The sequence below is a fragment of the Diabrotica undecimpunctata genome, chromosome 6, assembly GCF_040954645.1.
Source record: "Diabrotica undecimpunctata isolate CICGRU chromosome 6, icDiaUnde3, whole genome shotgun sequence".
In the NCBI taxonomy this organism is placed as follows: domain Eukaryota; kingdom Metazoa; phylum Arthropoda; class Insecta; order Coleoptera; family Chrysomelidae; genus Diabrotica; species Diabrotica undecimpunctata.
Genome location: NC_092808.1, coordinates 85,495,115 through 85,517,988, shown reverse-complemented (window position 1 = coordinate 85,517,988; position 22,874 = coordinate 85,495,115). Strand labels below are relative to the sequence as shown.

At 31.4% G+C, this 22,874-nt stretch overlaps 1 protein-coding gene across 3 annotated transcripts in view; it reads right to left on the bottom strand.

The window, feature by feature from the left end:
• Nucleotides 1-22,874, bottom strand: part of LOC140443526 (dual oxidase maturation factor 1-like) — a 297,352-nt gene that overhangs the window by 3,573 nt on the left and 270,905 nt on the right. For all 3 annotated transcript variants that reach the window (XM_072534840.1, XM_072534839.1, XM_072534841.1), the window contains exons 6-8: nucleotides 19,469-19,680; nucleotides 11,285-11,486; nucleotides 3,330-3,539 (exon numbers count right to left, since the gene is read on the bottom strand). In XM_072534840.1, coding sequence (XP_072390941.1) covers nucleotides 3,330-3,539; nucleotides 11,285-11,486; nucleotides 19,469-19,680 — 624 coding nt within the window. The remainder of the gene's footprint in view (nucleotides 1-3,329; nucleotides 3,540-11,284; nucleotides 11,487-19,468; nucleotides 19,681-22,874) is intronic.

Sequence of the window (22,874 nt, the reverse complement as noted above, 5' to 3'; positions counted from 1 at the left end):
TTTTGAAGAAGTAAAGAATGAAGAAGGGGTAAACTTTAGTGACAAAATAGAGTCGTTTAGAAAAGTAGTTTAAAAAATAGATTTCGACCGAGAAAAACTGTAGATAACAGAAAAGTTTTAATCGAGAAATTTGATATGAAATCAAGAAAATTTGAATATTTCAAAAACTTGAAAACTACAAAGACGAGGGCCACCGATTATATATTGTGATGAAATATATTCGTGGTTCACATATCGTACCAAAAGCATGGGACGATGGTCAAAATGAATGTTTAAAATCACGTGTAGTTAAAGGCCAAAGGCTTATTATTATTCATGCAGGGGGTGAAGCAGGATTCGTGCCTGGGGTATTTACCATTTTTAAATCGGGGACAAAAATCGGAGACTACCTCAACGAAATGAATAGTGCCAGTTTTATAAACAATTTTGTACCCTATATTAATAAGCGATGGACAAAGAGGTTATTGGAATGGAGACCAAGGGAAGACAAAAAAAAAGCGTCGGTCGACCACCTACACAATGAGCTGACGATTTAAGAAAACAAAATAAAAACTGGATGAGAGTGGCGCGTGATAAATAAAGTGGGAAACACGAGGAAGAGTCCTATGTTCAGCAGCGATATTTTGAGGTTGGATGATGATGACTTATTTCTTTAATATAGCACAACACAAATAAGTTGTGAAATTATATTGTATTCAATAAACTCTGTATGGTTCTTACAATTTTGTTTTTTTAATGTAAAATTGTTTTTAAAATCTTTGAATAACGATTGCTTATAAACTTTCTGTTTTATAATTTACAAAATTACTATGCTACTTGTACAGTGTATTCAAAAAGTAACGTCACTTAATAATATTGTTCTGAAGCTATTTTCTTGTGGCATTTTAAGTTAATTTATATTTAAATGGGAATAAGCCACAATTAAAGGTTAAAATACGTTTATTGACGTTTCAATTTCCACTTCGGAAATCGTTCTCAAAATACAAACATTAGTCATTTTGTTTGTATTTTGAGAACAATTTCCGTGGAAAGTGGAAAGTGAAAATTGAAATGTCAATAAACGTATTTTAACCTTTAATTGTGGCTTATTCCCATTTAAATATAAATTAAGTACAAAAAAATTAATAACAAGAAAAATGTTCTATTGGGAGTATTCAAATCTATTATCAAAACCGATATGGCAGTTCACAATTGCTTATTTGTTAATTGAAGGATTTTTGTCAGTAATCCATTTCTAAGATCATCCAGATCATAAGGTTTTATTTGATTACGACATTTTTGAGATGTTTACCCAAAATTTTGTCCAATGAAGGAAGATTTTGCTGCTTTGCAACATTTTGTTTAATTAGTTTCGAAATTATATGCGGTAGTGTGCATTATACTCAAACCAAATGTCAAAGAAATTGTTACCAAAAATATTTCTTATTGTAGTAGTTATCTACTTATTTTCACAACAAATATAATTTTCATTTATAGTGAACCAATAGTTGTTTTACTTGATCAAAAGTTAAATTGTATAGGTCTTTGCCTTCTATGTTCACGCATTCATCTGCGATTTGTATTCTAAACATTTAACATATAGGTACGTGACTTATTAGGCAAAATACAATCTTATTTGGAACATGGGGGTCCTTATCTATTATTGTTGTAGAACATTTCATTTTGCAGTAAAAAACGTCAGCCGATAATTTTGTAACTAGCATCAATTTATAAAAAAATTTATTTTTCTTGAGTATACGAGAATACCTGTATGAGAAATATCAAAAATATATTTAAAACTAGGTATGTACCTATTTACGACAGAATGATACTTCTTTAGATTAACAGTAGCCCATTTAAATGTAATATCTTGTGCATACTAGAATGAAGTACGACAAAGAAGTTGTCTTTTAGGAACTTAGTACAAACATAGTCAATGACTTGAATACAAAAATACGAGTAGAAAAATAGGCATGAGTTGGGTGTTAGATTTTGTCATGATTGTAAAGAAATACCGTACGATTTTTGTCGAAATTTGACATAGTTGTAACAAATACCTAGTATCAATTGCCAAAAAGGATGTTATGTACCTGAAAAGCACCGAAAGATAAAAGTATAAGGCCTAAGGCATAAGATATATAATACATCGAGACGAAAGCCCCTATCTCTAGCTGTATTGCTTATCCATAGGTCGATCCAATACACCAGCGTAGGTATATCTAAGTAGAATTTTAAATTATTACGTTTGCCTTGTTTTCTGATCAGGGTCTGAATCATCGACCACTAGATCATTCACAGTGGAGTGAATTCGATTCGTCTGCCTGGTCCGCTTGTCTATTTAGCAACTAATACTATATTAATATTAATATAATATTTCAGAACTAAAGTTTTAAAATGATATTAATAATGGACTTAAGCCCTTTACTGTTAACAAGAATGTTAATATGATGAATGAAATAAAATCAAAGATAAATCAAAAAAATATTTCAAACAAGAAATGTAGCTGAGATAATTTTGAATACACATGTTTATTAGTATATATTCTGTAGAATGAACCGTTCTCTCAGAAACAATGCTTGAAGCAACCGACTATTTTGAATGCCAGTTACGCAATTCCATATCTATTGATACGAGTATCCTATTGACAAAAAAGCGTTTTAAAGGTAAAAAGTGCAGCTTTCGTATTAAATTTTTGCATTTTGTCGCAAATAAGGACAGTTTCTATAAAGTTTTTAAATAAATAAAACGATGCGCGATTTTTACAATTTTTAACAATTCTCATAAGGTCAATAAGATTTATTACTCCCATTGACCGGTCACTATAGAGTTTCCATTGTTACAGCCTAATCTTCAAAACATATAATATGAAATTTCGATTTTGAGTTTTGGCAACAAGTATGAAGCATTAGAAATATGTCTAAAAACGCTGAATATAAACTTTAAATTATCTCAGCTACATTTTTGTTTAAAATATTTTTCCTACAGCGTAGACATTCTTGGTAAATTAATGTTTTCCCTGGCATGTAAGTTTTTACGGGGAAGTCCAGGAGTAGGAGTGGCGAAGTTTTTACTTTAAATTACTTTTCTATATCTTTTCAGATTTGTCAATATTTCTTGATAAATTTTATAAGCTAGGTTTTCTTTAATTAATATTTTCTTTATGCATACGCATACATTATATATTATTTTTAAAATATTTATTATACTACGGTATAATAATTAAATTTGTACATAAAATGTGTAAATATCTTTAATTTCTTATATCTGCATATATCTTAACACAATAAGTTATATCTAATAAAGATGACTATACCATTTTTATAACAAATAAATAATGTATAAATAAATACCTTATATTATCCTTGGAAAAGGGAGATTCTCTGGAAGCTGATATAGACATTGTTGATGAAATAATTGATATTGACGGAGAAACATTCGGCGATGCTTTGTTTTTGTATGGATATTTCCAAGGACTTGGTTCCAAACGAAATTCTTGGTTGGCTTTAGACAAGTTACTTTTATTTTCAATCCCATCATCGCGATTTTTATAGCTCAGTCTCCTAAAGTACAACATATAAATAATTTAAATCAATAAAATACATTTATCATATTATATTAAATAAATACTAAATAAGTAAAATATCAGAGTTCCTTCTAGTGTCTACCACAAATATATAAAATAAGTGTTCCATGTGCCAAGTAACATTGCATTTCACTTATATTGGGCTGAACAAATCGTACTGGGCGTGATGCTGATAGAAAAGCCTGCAGACATTAAATGTACCTAAATAATTTTCATTTATAATGATATTAAAACACTTTTCCAAAATCAATAAAATCCTATTATGATTCTATACTAAGAATGTACACAATGGCATCTTCAACGGTATAATACTTCTGACACATTCTTGTAATTCCAAGAAAGGTAATTTGGGGGTAATTCATTTTTATATATTAAAGTTAGCATACATTTCTGAAACCTGGTAAGTCTAATAGGTGTGAGTATGGAATTGACTTAAACGTTTATTATCATTTGTTTACGTATAAGAGAAAAAGTAAATGAAGATAAATCAAAGATTGTAGAAGTTGTAAGAACGAGTGACAAGACAATATCAGTGAACTATTTACTTAACACAGAAGTGCCAAATATAGCGTGTGTATGATACTGAGATCAGATTGTCTGAAATCAAAAGACAGTGTTATACGATCCATATTAGATATACTTACAGAAATAAGTAAGGATAAATTATGAGAGATCAGTTAAAATGCATATAACTAAGCGAAGAATAATAGGAAGTGGATTTAAGAACAAAATTAGCTTCAAACATTTTAATTTCTAACTAAACAAAAGAAAATATAGGAGAATGTAAAATCTGTCAGTTTGATTGTGCTGATTATTGAAGACGTAAAGCAAAATCAAAAATTGCAGAGTAAGATGACTGGTTTAATGAATGATACTAAAAGGCGAGAAAGAAATGTTTAAATAGTCAATATAAATGAGGCAGATAAAATTTAATTATTAGAAGACATTTTGGACATCATTAGTGTTACGGAATTTTCGTTTTTACGAAATAGATGCGAATTTCGGCGAAATTTTGAACATAAATGCGATAAATGCGAAATATGAAGCTTTTGTTCATTTCCGCCAAATATCTGCAGGTGCACTAAATAAGTATTTGCACTAATAAGTGCACTAGGTAACTCACCCCTAAATAAGTAGGTAGTTACGAAGGTATGGAAAGATTTTACGGAAAGTTTTCCATTGTAATTTTTGAAAACATTTTTTATTGTTGTAACACGTGTTAAAACAGAAGGATCTTTCATTGTTCATAATTAAATAGATAAAGATAAGATAGGGAATTGATATTTTTCAATGTTGATTATTTGAGAAATATAAATAAGCCGACTGTTGTTATCTGCATTTCGGTTTTTCTTTTGTATTGGTAAAAATCTAAGTAAGGATAAAAGTCGGCTAATTCTCATTTTCTAAACATATAAATTAGTCAACCAAGGTAATCAGTGCTCATTCGACTCAAGTCGACTAACCACATTAACAAGAAAAAATCTATAGCATCTACTTCAGGAACTAAGTTACTACAGTTACTACAGTTACTACAGTTAGCATGTGTCAGAAAGCCAACATTCCACTTCATAAATTGGATCATCCAGCTGTACGTCAATATATTGCTAAATATGTGCCGGGGTCGGGTGCTCTTCCAAATGCGGACACTTTAAGGAGATAGGTAGTGCCACGGTGTGGGCTGTTTGAAAAAGCCAATAAAAAGCATTAGCTGAAAGACAAGCCCATTGTAATAGTAGCAGACGAAACCTCGGATGGACAAGGAAGATGTGTTTTTGCTATTCTTTTCAGAAGTATAGATTCTGTACTACATCAAGAATGTTTTTTAGCAAGTGTTAACTTCCTTAATACTGCCAATGCATCGACGTATTCACAGGCAATTATAGATACATTAAAAGATTTTGAAATTGATTATTCACAAGTTAAAGGCCTGGTATCAGATTCCGTAAGATACATGTCTGCTTGCTTTAACCTATTAAAAATTCTAATAGGGCCACATATCTTACATTGCCAGTGTTGGGCTCATGAAGTTAATCTTTTTGGTGATGTTTTTGTAGGAGAGTTCAAGGAGTCAAACATGTTTACAGCAAAAGTCAAGTCAGCCTTTTGTCTTTTAAGAAAAATGAAAAACTCCTACTTAAATTATTTGAAAGTAAACGTGCCCAATCTCCCAGTAAAATAAGATGGAACTCTTGGTTCTCAGCAGCGTCGTATCTAAGTTAATATCTTATATAATCACATACTCAATTTTTTTGATGTGTGGGAGAATGAAAATTCCAGTAATAAATTTCTCAAAGACAATTACGCCGATGAAACCTTCAGACGTAAACTAGAAATTCAAATGACCTTCACGACCGAGTTCTGTCCAAAATCATTGAAATTAATAGATGATTTGGAAGGAGCCAGTTATCCATTCGCCCATCTTTTATGGAACAAATTAGAGGACTTAAAATCGTCACTTGAACAGCATCACCAAGATTATTTTGATTTAAAAACATCTCGATTGCTCACTGAAAACGAAGAAATTGACGCTATATTGAAGGAAATGCTTATAAAAGCAAACAACAAAGAATAAACTAACTCTCCATATAACTTTAAAAGACACAAACGAGGCTTTCTTACACATTGGACAGTTATTAAACCTATGTATTAATGTAACCAAGTTTTACTGTGAACTCGAGTGTACTCTCAGAAAGCTTTTCTAAAATTCCTTTTTTAGAGCAATGACACAATTGGAGTACATAGATGGATATACTCACTTTTATAGATTAATCCTTTAATTGATACGAAGGAACGAAGATGTTATCCCCAATATGAAGGATATTTTGCTTGCTACACAGTGCAGTTTTCCGTAAAGCAGCATTACAGAGCATCTGGTTGTTCAACGAACAGTGTAGACGCAGAGCGATTCTTCAGCAACTATAATATTGTAGTGACAGATCGAAGAACAGCTCTTAAAGAGTCGAATGTCGAAATTACAATGATGCTTGCTTTTAATTAATGTTTTTTGTAGTTTTAGTCGTAGTTAAAAATAAATGCGAAATTTTGTAATTATAAAAAAAGTAAATGCGAAATTCATGTTTTTTATTTGTGAAAATTCCGTACCCCTAGACATCATTAATAAGAAGGCAACCAGAATATAGCCGCAAATGTTAAATATGGAACAAAATATTTGAGTTTGGCAGTGTTGCGATATCTTTATATTCAACCAGAAAAGAACATGCGATATATTTATAATAATTAATTAAACATGGTAAACAAGCCAAGTGCAACAACTTGCTTAGATCACAGAACAATAGCTTTAATGAGTCACACACTTAAAACATTTTTGAAAATAATTCACAGCAGAATTGTTAAAACTCTTGAATATCAAATTAGTGACACACAATTCACACACAATTTGGCTTTAGAAATGGTATGAGTACAAGAGATGCTTTGTTCGACTTGAATGTGCTGGCTCAGAGATGCATGGACATGCATCAGGACATGTACTTATGTTTTGTAGACTTTGAAAAGGCATTTGATGAAGTTCAACATAAAAAGCTTGTAGATATATTAAAAAGCAAAAATATTGACAGTCGTGATATGAAAATTATATCTAATTTATATTGGAATCAAACTGCCAAGGTAAGAGTTGAAAACCAGTACACCCAAAATATCAAAATACAGAGAGAGAGAGAGAGAGAGAGAGAGAGAGAGAGAGAGAAGTTTTGAATAACTTACGTTTTGCAGACGATACAGTAATAATGACGGATAAGAACAATGATTTACAGAACGTAATGTAACGCTTTAATGAACGCTGTCATGAGTACGGACTGAAGATAAATTTAAAGAAAACTAAGTGCATGATCATGATTAAATCTGAACATGCAAATATCCAACTGACTATTGAAGATACTGCAATTGAGAGTGTTAATAACTATAAATACTTAGGAACATGGATAACATCAGATGTAGACCAAACCAAAGAAATTAGGACACGCATTGAAATAGCACCTGCATCATTCAATAAACTTAAAAAGTTTCTTTGTTGTCGGAATATAAGGTTAGAACTACTCCTGAGAATGCTTCGATGGTACGTGTTCTCTACTCTTCTTTATGGCTTGGAAGCGTGGACACTAAAACAAGTCCATCTGAATAAGTTGGCCGCCTTTAAATTTTGGTGTTACAGAAGAATCCTACGAATATTATGGATTCAAAGAATGTCAAACGTGGAAGTAACTAGAAGGATAGGAAATGAGGCGGAAATAATATTAACTATCAAAAGACGAAAACTTGAGTACTTTCGCTATCCGAGGAAAGCGAAATGTGGGAAGACGAAGAATATCCTGGTTTAAGAACTTAAGGGAATTTTTTGAATGCAGTAGTGCAGAACTTTTTAGAACGGCGAGTCCGCATAGCCATGATGATTTCCAACCTTCGATAGAAGATGGAACTTAAAGAAGAAGAAGGTAAACAAACAAAGTGGTAAAATAATGAGAAAAATTATTAGGTACTTTAGACATATTAACATTATTTAGCATATAGCAAATTAGATAAATTTACATGTACATTGAAAAGCAATAAGGTAAATAGTTTCAAAACTTTTTTTATATACATATACATTTAAAGGCAATAAGTAATTAAGTGGACAAACACACTGCACAATTTTAAGTGAGTAACAGTAAGAAAATGATGCAATTCAGGTACATTCCAAAATGATAAAGGAATGTTCTTAAAACTTACATTTGGTGGACATCTGTTGCAATCTGGCAACTGGCGGTTTGAGGATGGCCAAATCAAATTGCCAAAAAATTGTCTAATAATTAACTACAGGTTACTCCTTCTTGTTTTATATACCTAATTGCAGAATTCATCAAATAATATAATTGTGGCTATATTCTGGTTGATTGCTCATTAATAATGTTCGAGCTTTTTTGTATTACCAAATAACAAAACAAACGAAACAACAATTTTGAACAATATACTGTTATGATTCGGAAATATACATGGTTATAATAAATATACACAGAAGAGGAAAATTAACAAAAGTGTAGATTGTAATAGATAATAGATTTAAAATATTAGGTAGAAATGTTAAATGTATGAATAACCACTGTTTTGTTTTAAAATTCAGGGAAAACCCGTTTAAGATTGTTTGTCAGGATCTATTCTTGGGTGTGTATCGAAAACAACAAAAAATAATATTAATTTGACTAATTTCGTAGAAAATGGAAATTTTGACTGCTTGTCTAAAATACGAAAAGATCATTGGTTAAAAATGGAGAGGGTAGGAGAAGTTGTATGTTTGATGGGATTTTGAAAGCAGAGGAAAAGGCAATCTGTTCCTGTTTGTAAAAAGAGCAACATCGGAAGATAAAAAGAAATTGAATGCCGGTAAATCTGAACGGCAGAAGAAAACTAAGTTGTGTGAATAAAAAGTAATTTTGTTTTTGAAAGTGTTTGAAAAAGTGGTAGCGATGGCGATTCCATGTATGCTGAATGGTAGCAGTGCAGACGTTAATGTAGTCAAAGAGGAGATAGGAATTTTGGTTAGTACGTGAGGTCGAGATTCGTTTTTGGGAGCAGATCAAAGGAAATAGTTAGCTAGCGAGTTGACAAGAAAGTATCTGTGTAAAGAAATTAAAAGTTAAGTGGTTTATAAAAATTTGAGAGCAATAGTACAAAGTTTTGAAACGGAACAGTAACTAATAAAATTTATAAATTTGTTTTTGTTTGGTTTTGAAAACTACTATTAGCTATTTAGTAAAGCGAATCAATATTGGCTGCACAGCTTTTAATTGTCAGGATAATGATAATTAAATTTGGTATTTATTTAAATTGCGATATTTATATTTGGTTATTTGTTTTATATGTATGATAATATTTTTAAAGGTGTTTTATCATGAAAAACATGAAAAAAAAAGAGGAGCAAAATTTAAAGAGAAAGCACCTGATTAAGTAGACATTTTCAAATCTAACATGAACAAAGTCATGAAAGACAACTTAGGAAGATTTAAAGAACTCCAATTCTTTACTGAAAAATCAAAGGAAATATATGGTATGATAGTATTAATGGAATACAGAGAAATCGATGGGCAATCCATGCCTGTAATAATGATATTCTCCAAACATGAACTGCATGAGGAGAAGTTTTAGGCGTTTTAAATTATTAACATTGTTATTTAATATATACCGATCATCTATAATATTTAACAGTGTTTCTCAACAACTATTTAGTAAAGTGATAAAATGTATGTTGTGAGAGTGTTTATATCTCTTAAGAAATATACCTATTTGATTGTTTTTTGAATAATTTACATTTATTTTATTTACTTCTGCTCCTTTAGTATGTTTTCACACTATTTTAAACCAAAAGTATTTTAGAACTCAAAGATGAACACTAAGATTAAATTTAAACATTTGATTTAAAGTTGGCGTCTGTAAATAAGATCATGGAACACTAATTAAATGAATTATTTGTTCGCTATGTCAAATTATTGAATCAGTAACTGTATTTAAATTAAGATCAAATTTCAATACCATAATAATACATTTAAAAATAACCTCCCTAACCCTCTTATCTATGATAACCTCTTAAAAATATTGACCGTGTCAAATCATACATGTCATGAATTGACATTATGATTTGTGTCATTGTGAATTGCCAACCACTATTAGCATCATGTAAATTACCTAACCTACTACATATAATTGCATTATGTAACGTATTCATCGAGTTAGAATCTATGGAGAAGCTATGAGCATATTAGGGTGTGTATTAAAAACGGCGTCAGTAGGTGTGGCTAACGATCATACCAATATGGCGGTGAGATCAGGGCCTGACTTAATAATATTAAAACTACTATACAAATATGAGTAGTTATTCGGAAGATTTAATCATAATCTAAAAAAGTGCAATCTATTTTTAATAAACTATGATTTATTTATCCCGCGGTAAACACTAAAAACACGACATATTATACATAAAGATAAATCAATACAGTCAAATAACAAGTTATATCTGAAAGAGATAATAATATAAATAATATTTTAAAGGGCAAAATGAATATACGGTATGATAAAAAAGAAACACGTTCATTTTACAACTTATATATTTGATTACTACAAATTAACTGACACTTAAAAATTTAGTTCAATTAACAAAGTTAGAAATGTTATTATTAAAACAACAAAATTGAATATCTGCCGAATATCACAATGAAAATACTGTGTAGAAATAAAAATAATTATGTTGCAGTAGTTAATAAGAAATTTTAAGATATTTAGGATGAAGATATTTGAGTATTCTTAAGAATAGCACGATCTACTTTACTTATAAGATTTTTTATGAATACTATTAATTTATTTTCTGAAGTAGGGGCCATTACTTTATTTACGTATTTGTATACTAACCTGTGGAACGTTATTCCTGAAGATTTTTTATTAACATTGCTTCTGCTACTGCAACTACGTTGAGAACAAGAAACCATTATTATGCACTATCACATATAATATTACAGTTTTTATAAAAGTATTATAAAACTAAAAATATTTGAAAAACAACAAACGTAAACAATCATACACGATCTGTCACAACGATCATAACAATATTGCCGAAGTAAGGTCGTTTTTAGTCACGTGATGCCCTCTCCATAAATTCTAACTCGATAAACGTATTTAACGATGGCTTGACAGTATCCAATAGTAACGTGACAGTAAGCCAATAAAATTAATTTAACCTACCTCAATATTCTTCCTATTGAATTGGGGGTTTCTATGCTAGTATCGATCTTCTTTTTTTCGAAACGCTTTCCTCTACTATCCTCTATAATTATATGTCTATCAAATGGCGTATCGTAGTCTACTTCTAATATTGTAGAGAAACTGTGTGGGTTTATTATTTCTACTGTGGTAATTATAACTCCTGCTAACAGACAGACACCCCCTAAAAGAAAAATATGTTTTTGATATTTTAAAAAATACTTTTGCAACAATTAAAAATACTTATGACTTATAATCGTTAATAAAATGTTAAACTACAAGCAGATCTAATCTGACAGTTACTACAATTACAATGTAAGTAAAGGGCAAAGCGCGAATGGAAGAAACGTACGTGGATAAATACGAGCAGAGGACTGTTGTAATGGTAAATAATCCCTGAAAAATAAACAAAACGGCATAGAAAACTTTTATTTGCCTAAACATATTTACACAATTTAATTTACAGTCACACAACATTGGCATTTCAGTAAAAAGTGATAATGTATTTTATCACCACCTTCCAATATACATTTTTTTGGAAGTCGTTTGTTGTTATCTATAACCGGTCGTATTTCAGCCAATTGGCTTATAGTACGTCTTTCATCCATACAACCTTTTGAATCAGGTTTTAGTGTTAAAGATTACTTACTAACCGGGACCGACGTTTTATCCTGCCCTCAGGAGCACGGTAGCAGCTCAGATAAATTGAAAATTAAAAAATGTTTGGTTTTTGCCAAAATTGACTCCGAGCCATCCGTGTTATATGTATGTATATGAATCCCGATATTCCTAATAAAAAAATTGGGTTTCCACGAAGTGTCTCCAGTGAACTATATTTCTCGCTAGTGCTTTGATTTTAAGCCAGGATTTTTCTATTTTTTTCTCTTCGTTCAGTACTGTCCTTTTCCAAGTTTTTTGGGTACTAATGTTATTTGGGTGTCTACGGAGTATGTGGCCCAGCCATCTCCATTTTCTTCGCCTTATTTGCTTTATGACACTTTCTTGGTTGGTTGAAGATTTTTAATTTCGTTTTAGTTGGGAAATCCTGGCTTTCCATATACATATTGTACGCACTACGAGCCTTATTAATTCTTTCGTGCACATTACCCTCTGTAGCACTATTACAGTCAATTATGCTGCCCAGATATACAAATTACGTCACTGTCTCAAGTGCTTGGTTGTTGCTTTCAATAGGTTGATTGTTTCTGGTGCCAAATCGCATTTCTTTGGGTTTCTTGATGTTTATTTCTAGACTAATCTTTAATTCTTTTTGTTATCCGTTTTTTTTTTGTCTTTAGTTTTGTTTTTTGAAGTCCACAAAACATATGAATATGAATGAAGTGGAGAGTTGAATAACTAAGTGTGTTAATGTGGTCTATGCATAATAGGTTTGATCTGAAGTTGGTTTTCTCCTTCATTAACATTGGTTCCATGCTCTGTATTATATTTATATGACTGTTAGAGGTGACTGCCCAGAGCTGGATGCCATAGGCCCAAATTGGTTTTTGAAACGGCTTAGTATGCCATTAGTTTATTCTCTAGTGATAACTTTGAATTTCTGCTAATGATTCAGTACAGACGGCTTAGCTAACTGCTTGCGTTTTGTGAATATATATGTTAACGCCACGTTAGTCTCTTATTTAGGTAGATTCGAAGTATTTTACATATTTAGCTTGAGGTAAATTATTGTTGTTTATTTATATTGATGGACAAGTCTCTTTACGGAGTATGAATATTACATGGGTGGATTTTAGTTCATTCGCTTTCGGTGTTTTGATGTGAGAATAAAACAGTTGTATCGTCAGCAAACGTGGCTACTGTAACCAGTGGGGTAGTAGCGAGATCACTAGTATATACTCTTGTTTCGATGGAATTCAAGGAAGAATATTCATTGTTTTTTTCTGACAAGGACGCATCTATTGGTTAGGTAATATATTAGTAAAAGGAAATAAGGGTATGAAAATAATTTCTTTATATATAGCAAAGTCCTGTGTGCCACACCTTGTCGAACGCCTGTGACATATTATTGAAAACAGCAGGACAGTATCGTTTTTGTTCGAGGTCATGAATCTTGTTTACAATTTTGTGTACTCGATCTTGATGTACCATGCTTGCTTCGAAACCCAAATTGATAGTCTGAAATTAAGTCCATAATTTTTGCTATAGATTTCAGCTTTGTTACGTATATTTTCTCAAATATTTTGAGATGATTGAAAGCAGACTAATCGGCCGATATAAGGTGACTTTATCAAATTTTTTGACTGGTTTAGGAATCATTATTATTTATACTACATTCCAGATCCTCTAGAAGTATCCAAGTTGAGGATTGCATTAAATACATCGGTCATTAATTTAAAGCATTTTTGTTGAGATTCCTGTTACATTCTACCTGTGGTAAGATCATATTCCAGGCTTTCTTATTATATTTCTGGTTTCTCATTTCTTAATATATATATTAACGGGAATTCAATTAACAAGGTAGAAAGAATTATATATATAATATAATAGATCCAGATCAAAATATAAAAAGCAGGATACAACGTCAGAGACTCTTTCCTAAGAATACTACCGTTGGCGGCGTTGTTTATTGCAAATTGTTATAATGGTTAAGCTTAGATAGTGCATGGTGAAATGTATGTACGTATATATGTATATAAAATTTTGCTGTATGGCCTGGAATCAAAGACATTGACAATTAGTACAATGCGAAGACTAAAAGCTTTTAAATTTCGTTATTTCACCACTAGCTAAATATTCCATGAGGGACTACGTCAAAAACGAAGAAGTTCTAAGGCAAATGGGCATGGATCAAGAACTTTTAGACATTATACAAGCAAAAAACAGCTTATTTTGGACACTTCTTTAGGTATAAGATATACCTTTCACTTCTTACAATTGATAATGGACGAATAAATTGAGGGCAGATAAATTCTTGATAGACGACAAATAACGTGAATAAAAACATCACAGAATGGATAGGCGTTGAATTCCAGTCACTTATAGAAAAATACACAGGAGTTTACAGTAATCACCAACCTTTATTAGAACAGGGCACCTAAAGAAGAATCAGTAAATAGTAGTTGATTTCTTAAAAGGAATTTTTTGTTATAAATGCATCTGAGGTAAAAACACGGTGTTGTTTGTGCAAGTTGGAAAAAACTGATTAAAAATAATAAATCAATAGGTATATGAAATTTATATGCATATTTAGAAAAATTATGAGTAAAACGTCTTTTTTCTGCTTTCTGTTTACTCACTTTTTTAATTCTAACTTCTTCTGAAACTAATTTTAAAAATATTACTGACACTATTAATTGTTATGTACTTGCCATTTTGTTTTACAACTACAGACAAAAAATATAGTTTAGTCTTTCATGTACTCCTGATCACCTGTAAGGTGATCTGGTATAACCTCCTTTGAAATGAAAAACGTGTTATTCCAGAAAATCTCTTATTATTAAATCTTAATCCGTATAGTCTCCTTTAAGCTCAATACAACGATTGCAGCGACTTTCTAACTTTTTCATGCCATCCGAATAATACGATTCTTCTTTTTTCTTCTTCTTTTTATATAGACATGACTCTGTTTTTCAATGTGCCTCCAGTAAGTTGTCGTTCCATCGTTTTCGTGGTCTTCCTACTAATCGTCTTTCTATTGGGGAACCGACTCTTGCCGTCTTTACTACTCTATTTGTTGTCATCCGGCTTATGTGATCGTTTAATTATACTCTTCTATTTCTTACTCTTACCGAGTTCTTGATGTTCTCCACATTTTGTCCTATATCTGTACTTCTAGCTCTGTCCCATAGTGTCTTACCATTAATTTTTCTAAGTGTTTTCATCTCTGCTGTTTCTAACATCCTTTTTGCCCTCTCTGTCTCAGGTCTTGTTTCTGCCACGTATGTCACTATTGTTTTGATGTTTGTTTTGTAAATTCTGCCTTTCGTTTCTTTCCCGATATTTTTATTTCTCCATATTGTTTCATTTAGGCAGCCTGTAGCTCTGTTTTCTCTATTCACTTGATCTTCCACTTCAGTTTCGAGCTTTCCGTAGCTAGATAATGTGATGCCTAGATATTTAAACTCCATCACTTGTTCTATTATCTGACCTTTCTGCTTCAATTTGCATCTTAGTAAATTTGCTGTTGTAACCATGCATTTTGTCTTTTTTGGGGAAATTAACATATTAAATTTTCTGGCGGTTATATTAAATTGGTGCAGCATACGTTGTAAATCATCTTCAATTTCAGAAAGTAGTATTGCGTCGTCTGTATAGCAGATTATATTAAGTTGTTTTTCTCCCATTTAGTATCCTTTTTTAGTTCTTACTTTTTTTATTATTTCATCCATAATCAGGTTGAACAATAAAAAACTCAGGGAATCTTCCTGTCTTATCCCATTGCCAGCTTCAATATTGTCGGTTAGTTCTTCTTCTACTTTTACTGTGATTGTGTTATTTTAGTAGATATTTTCGATAGTTTTGATTATTCCTAGAGTTATCTCTTTTGCGTACAGTAAAAGGATAAAGTCTTTTAATTTCAGCCGATCAAATGTCTTCGTAAGGTCCACGAAACATAGATATGCCGGTTTGTTGTATTCTAATGATTTCTCTCGCACTTGCCTCATTATAAATATAGCGTTGGTGCATGATCTTCCCGACCTAAAACCTTGTTTTTCTTCTGCTAGTGTTATAATTTCATTCAGTTTATTTGTTATCACTTTGGTTGTTAATTTTAGTGTTGTATTTAATATATTAATTTCTCTGTAATTTTCTGGGTCCGATTTGTCTCCCTTTTCGAGAGAAGTATTAGAATGCTTGATCTCCATTCTTGAGGAATTCTGTTTTGTTCTATTATTTTTTGGATTAGTTTTAATAGTTGTTTGTTCAGATCTGGTCCTCCGTACTTTAGAAGTTCGTTCGGTATTCTGTCCTCTCCTGGTGATTTTCCAAGTTTTAATTTCCTTAATACTTCATTTACGATCCTTAATACGAATTTGGAACTCCAAATTTCCGAAGAAATAGGTGGTTGTTTCATTAATTATCTCTTAGTTCGAGCTTAATTATTTATTTATAAGTCACATGTTCAGATTTGGAAACGTATGTTAATAGGAGAGTGTCAAATCAGAAGAATAAGCCAGATGAGAAAGCAATTCAAAGTCCAACTCATGAATTGTTGCCATTGTCATAAGGTTCTTATGAGCCGATGCATAGTGTTGGGTAAACAACACTTTATTCTTCTGCATACGGGACCGTCTCTAACGAGTTCCTACTTTAATTTCTCCACTAATGCAGATAGTTTTACTTTTTTTAATATATTCAATTAAAACTTATGCTTTTGCAATCCCACCATACAGTGGCCATAACCTTCTCGATTCGTTGAGTCACTTCTGTCCACTTCGGAGGAGTTTTGCTGGCTGCAGTCCACCACCATGTATTTGTTCTGTGGTGTGTAATGGTGGATCTTGTTTTCGCCAACGGTTACCAATCGACGCCAAAAGTCGCTTCATAAGGTACAAACACTGCTGCTAAGAAGTGGTGACACAATCATGTTTTCAATTAATGGTCAGCAAACACGGCACCCATGGGCAGGATAATTTTTATATTCAAAACTTCGTTTCAAATATAACTATGTATTGTGCTTTTTACTAATTTGAGTGGCCTCTATCAATTCACTCACCTTTACTTTACGATCAGCTAAATCCATTTCATGGAATTTTTTTACATTTTCCGGTGCAACTAAAGTTGACAGTGTATTCTAAAGGAGCATTAGTCCCATAATATTTATCCTGTTTTTATCTTGTTTTCTTTGCCGTATAATTCTCAAAGAATGAGATTTAAAGAGATAGCGAGAAATGTTTTTCTCCATATTCGTCATTTTTTCACACACGTCAACTTTATGCAGCTGCACAAAATCTACCAAAGGATGTATCACGCCAAAATTGGACATATTTGTATGTCTAAAAAGGAGATTACTTATGAAACCACCAAGTCTGCTATGCGCTAGTCGATTGCTACCGATGCATCTGAAAGCATCGTACCGCGCCTACACTTTCTGGGTGCCCAAATTTAATCAGGCTAAAGTATTAAAATAAAAATGATGTGTTTATTATAACGTAATGTTGTAAAAGAAGAAAAACATTGAATGATTTTACTGACTTATTACAAAGTTAAAAAATATTTAGGGACAACTTTAATTATGTGATATGATTCATAAAATGTTATTTAGAAAAAAGATTTTACTATATACTTTTGTAAGATATTTTCTTCGGGATTCTAGGCCATGTGGCTTAAAAATAGAGCGGCCATTACCCATACGTATACTAGTTATAGGCACCGTTGAATGAATATCTGAATTCGGATATTCAATCAACGGTTGTACTCATTATTATACTCTACTGATGATGTCCAAAATAAGAGGGCTAGAAGGAACTGCAACGATAAAGGGTTTTTTTTATTTCATATGGTCAAAGGACCCCCAAACATGAAAAAAGGGGTGCGATTCTTAGAACGGGGTGAATTAGTGTCTATGTACTATGTGCATTTGGGTGCATTCTATGCACTTTTCTTACATACACATCGACAGAAAAGTTGTTCAAATTAAATTTCCTATTGAAATATCATCTTTTAAAGTCAAAAATAATTTTTGTTGATAAAAATATATTCAAAAAACGAAGTAAAAACAAAAAAAAAACGTGATTTTTGTTTTTTGCCCCATAACTTTTTTTCAGAAATATAAGTGGAGACAATAATTTACAGAAACAAACTTCTATCCTTTCTCTTTAAAATGCCGTTTTGCATAAGTCGTTAGGATTTATAGTGTTTGAGATAAGATTTTTCAAAGTTTGCCGCTCACATCATTTTTTCTTTTTTTTTTTCGCAAATATTGTTCATATATTTTTTTACGTAATTTGAAGTATACGCCTTTTTACATTTAATAGAAATAAAATTCAATTACCTTTATAGATACATTTTATAAAAGGTTCTAGGACTATTTTTAAGGAAGATATGGTTCTTCAAAGTTTCTACTTCTAAAGATTTTGCTAACTTTTATGGCTATTTTTTAAATTTCTCATTAAAACTTATTTCTTGTACATTCAGGTATATGCATTACAAATAAAAACCAAAGTTTATTTTCTGTACTTTAAAATATTCTGTTGCAAAATACTCTAGGACCAACGCTAACCAAGACACGTTTCGTCAAAATGTGATGCTTGCAACGATTTTTACTAAATTTTGCGGATAATTTTTAAATTTCTAGATATAACTTCTTTCCGTGTACATTATTAGGTATATACAAATCACACTTTGACGAACCATATCTTGGTTACGTTAGTCCTAGAATATTTTAAAGTAAAGGAAAGCCGCTTTATTTAGTATTTAATAATGCATATACCCAAATGTATAGAACAAAAGTTATAATGGGAAATTTAAAAAATAGCCGAAAAATTAAGAAAAAATCGATAAAAGTAAAAAAGTTTTAAAAATCGTATCTTGCTTAACATTAGTCATAGAACCTTCAACAATAGACTATTTTAAAGGTAGATGACCTTTCTTTCTATTAAATGTACCATTATATATACCTAAAATTGCGTACAAAAAGTTATAGAAAAAGTTTGCGAACAAATAGGGAAAATGGCCCAAAAATCGTGTGAGCAGCGAATTTTTAAAAATCGTATCTCGGATACTATAAATTTTAAGAACTTTTGCTAAACGTAATTTTGAAGGGAAAGGACAGAAGTTTTTGTCTGTGTAGCGATGCCTATATTTATACCCACGTGAAAAAAGTTATGGGGCAAAAATGAAAAATCGCGTGTTATCGTATTTTTGCTTTGTTTTTTGAAAATGTTTTTCTGAAAAAAAAAATTTTTGACTTTAAAAGGTCATTTTTTGATATTAGTTGTAATTTGAACAACTTTTCTGTAGATGTATACGTACGAAAAGTGCATAGAATTCACCCAAATGCACCGTAGTACATAGGGACTAATTCGCCCTTTGTTTAAAAATGCGGCCCTTTAAATGGTAGCACTCCGCGGTTTTGTCATATTTAGGGGTCCAATAACCATATTAAATAATAAAACCTCTTTAAAGCTGTAGTTCATTTTTACAGTAAATAATCAATAGAATAATTATAACATACTATATCTATTTAGAGTAATAATATATAACCTGCAATTAGCACCAACCAATAACACCATCCAAAGGAAAAATTCAATTTGGTTCCGTCAATGTATATAACGAGAGGAGGCTCTGGTAACATTCCAAAGTACCCACACACCGTCGACAGAAGAAGGAACCCGCACAAGGTCATTAGAAGTGCTCCGTACCGAGGTACCACTATTAACATAAGGTTCATCAACACCCATGTCACAAACGAAGTCCTAGAAAAAAGTGACCTTGATAAGAATTAAATGGATATAAGTCGTTTTAAATATGGTAATTAGATATTTAATACCAAAAAAAAAACAAAGTGTACCTGACTATATAAACATACAATATTTAATTAACTAATAAATTATTTTATGGTGGAGAACTATTAAATTAGGTATTCATTTTTTTTTTGATATGTGAAGGTGTTTTTTAAATACATACTTTTTGGCTTTTAGACCAGGCGGTATCTGTTTTGAGTTAGTTAAATCGTATATAATCCTAGTTTTTGGCTTTAATCGCTTTGAAATAGTATTAGTAATGATATTTTAACTATGCGTACACTTTAAAAAGTGGGCTAATATTTTTAATTAACCATTTGTGAAAGAAAAAAAAATGAGAAAAATTCAATGTTTTTTATCACTTTTGTTGCTATATCTCGGCAGCTAACATTTTAGAAAAAAAATTGTCAGAAAAAAACATTTACAATTAAATTTCCTATGGAACAAAATTCATTGTTAATTTAAAAAATAACTATTATGGCAAAATTAGCAAAAACGATTTAAAAAGAGTGAAAAATCAATGTTTTTTGAATAATTTTTTTAGGTATTTAGGAGCCATACACAACTTTCAAAATTTACCCAGAAAGTCTTTAAGATATAAAAAAACAGTATACATAGTATATTCTATGCTATATTTAGCATACTTGATTAAGTAGTATTTGCAAAAAGATTTTGCAATCTAAATTTTTGAAAAAAAAGTTATTAATTTTCAAACTTATGCACAGCCAACACAACGGAGTAATGGGAATAACAGTAATTTCATTCAACACTCTGCCTTATTTATATTAACAATTCAGACTTATACATTTTAAAGAGTATTACTTTGAAATATTTTTATTATTAGACTATTTTCTATTACTATTTACTATTATTGGACTTATTTACTATTTTACCTAGGACGATTCTATTTGAAGATAGTTCATTCGATAACATAAAATAATCACATCCTATCATGACAATAAAACTCTATCGTTAATAATTCCATTGTAAATGAAAAAAAATTCTTGATACTATCACGAAATACTAAGGACTTACATTTAATTTAATCTAAGTATTAACATCAAACTCTAATTTTATATGTATGTGATTTTATAGGTTGTTTTCTTAACCTCCTTTTCTTTCTTTAGATAAAGTAGATAGTGATTCTGAAAACACTTTGACCTATCTTAAAAACAAAATGATCGAGACTGCAAAGACACCCGTTTCCACAAACCGTGGATAACTAATGACACTTGTATTGTAATACAACACAGAAAAGAACATCAAACTAGATTTAGGATAAACGATGAATGCAGAGCGTTATCGAAACGAATATGAAGGCAACGCCGGAAAGACAAAGCAGATCTCCCAAATATGCAGAGAAATGGAAGAACATGGGTGTCGAAATGAAACTAGAGTTTAAAAGGTCATACTCCTTACCAGACAGTTTAAACTTCAAACGATTTCTATCTAAAAACCGATATTGACCAAATATTGGAAACCTGGCGAAACTTCTTCTTTTAGTTCCATGACCTTTATCGATTATTGGATATCATGTTGGTTACCATGTTCGCTATCGTGACTTTATTAACAGCAGCTCTAAATAATAATGTAGTCGATTTTCCATACCATTTTCTTAGATTTTTCAGCCATGATGTTCTTCGTCTACCAGGATCACTTTTACCTTGGATCTTTTCCTGAATGATCAGATGTAAAAGTTTATATTTTTCAGGATGTCTCATAACGTAACCGAAGTAATCTAGCCTCCGTCTCTTTATTGTATTGACCAGTTGTGTTGTTTCGCGTCTAAGCATCTTCTCAGTTCTAACCCTGTCGACCCAGTTTATTCGTAGTAGTCGTCTTTTTAACCACATCTGAAGTAGGTGAAACTATTCTAGCGATTTATATAAAAATAAAAAAACTCCAGCAGAAAATCTGTCACTTGAGTACCTACTGTACTTTTGAAGGCTGTGTGATGGTGTGTGGAAAAAATGCGATGAGCCGCCTAACGAAAGTTTGAAAAGACAGATCGATCGTTAAAAAAATAAAGATGAGATTGGTAAAGGCACTTGTATTCTTAATATTTCTATACGGAATGGAAACCTGGACTCTTCACGAAAAAAAACGTCAAAAAATTGATGCCCTTGAAATGTGGTGATGAAGACGAAGACGACGCTGTTTATACCTGTGATAGCTCATCGGATAACCATTTCCATTTTTAACCAACTTAGCAATAAAACGAAACAGTTCTTTGATCACGTGGTTCGCAGAGATGACAATAATTTAGAGAATTGTTTCTGGACACGTTTTTTTGTTCGCCTATTTCTTTTTATTCTTCTTTTTATATAGCCACAACTCCATCTGTTTTTTAATGTGCCTCCAGTAAGATGTCGTTCCATAGTTTTCGTGGTCTTCCTGCTGATCGTCTTTCTATTGGAGAACCGTCTCTTGCCGTCTTTACTAATCTATCCTTTTTGTCCTCTCTGTTTCAGATCTTGTTTCTGCGGCGTATATCATTATTGGTCTGATGACTGTTTTGTAAATTCTGCCTTTCATTTCCTTCCCGATATTTTTATTTCTCCATATTGTTTCATTCAGGCAGCCCGCGGCTCTTTTTACTCTATTTACTTGCTCTTCCACTTAAGTTTCGAGCTTTTCGTAGCTAGATAATGTGATGCCTAGATATTTAAATTTCATCTCTTGTTCTTGTATCTGACCTTCCAGCTCAAATTTACATCTTAGTAAATTTGCTGTTGTAAAATTGCATTTTGTCTTTTATATTGTATGCCTGTTGTATTTGTTGTGTTCTGTATTGTTAAAAGGCGTTCTTTTTTTCTTCACATTTTTTTCGCATCTAATATTTCATTCTCAGCGATCTTCTCTGATATTCTTTTCCTGTATAAGTATTCCCTGGATTCAGTATTTAGTGCTTCGACTTTGATTTTTATTTGTGTTGGCGCCGCTCTCTTGGATGTGAAGTATTTCAGGAGGATTCTTATTTTACATAATACTAGGCTATGGTCGCTATCTACATCTGCTGAGTTGACGCATCTTACGTCGATTATTTTTGATGGATATATATCTCTGTTGGTTATAGCATAATCTATCATAGATCTTTGTCCACGGGTGTTATTAAATGTATGAATTATTGGTAATTGATTTAAATT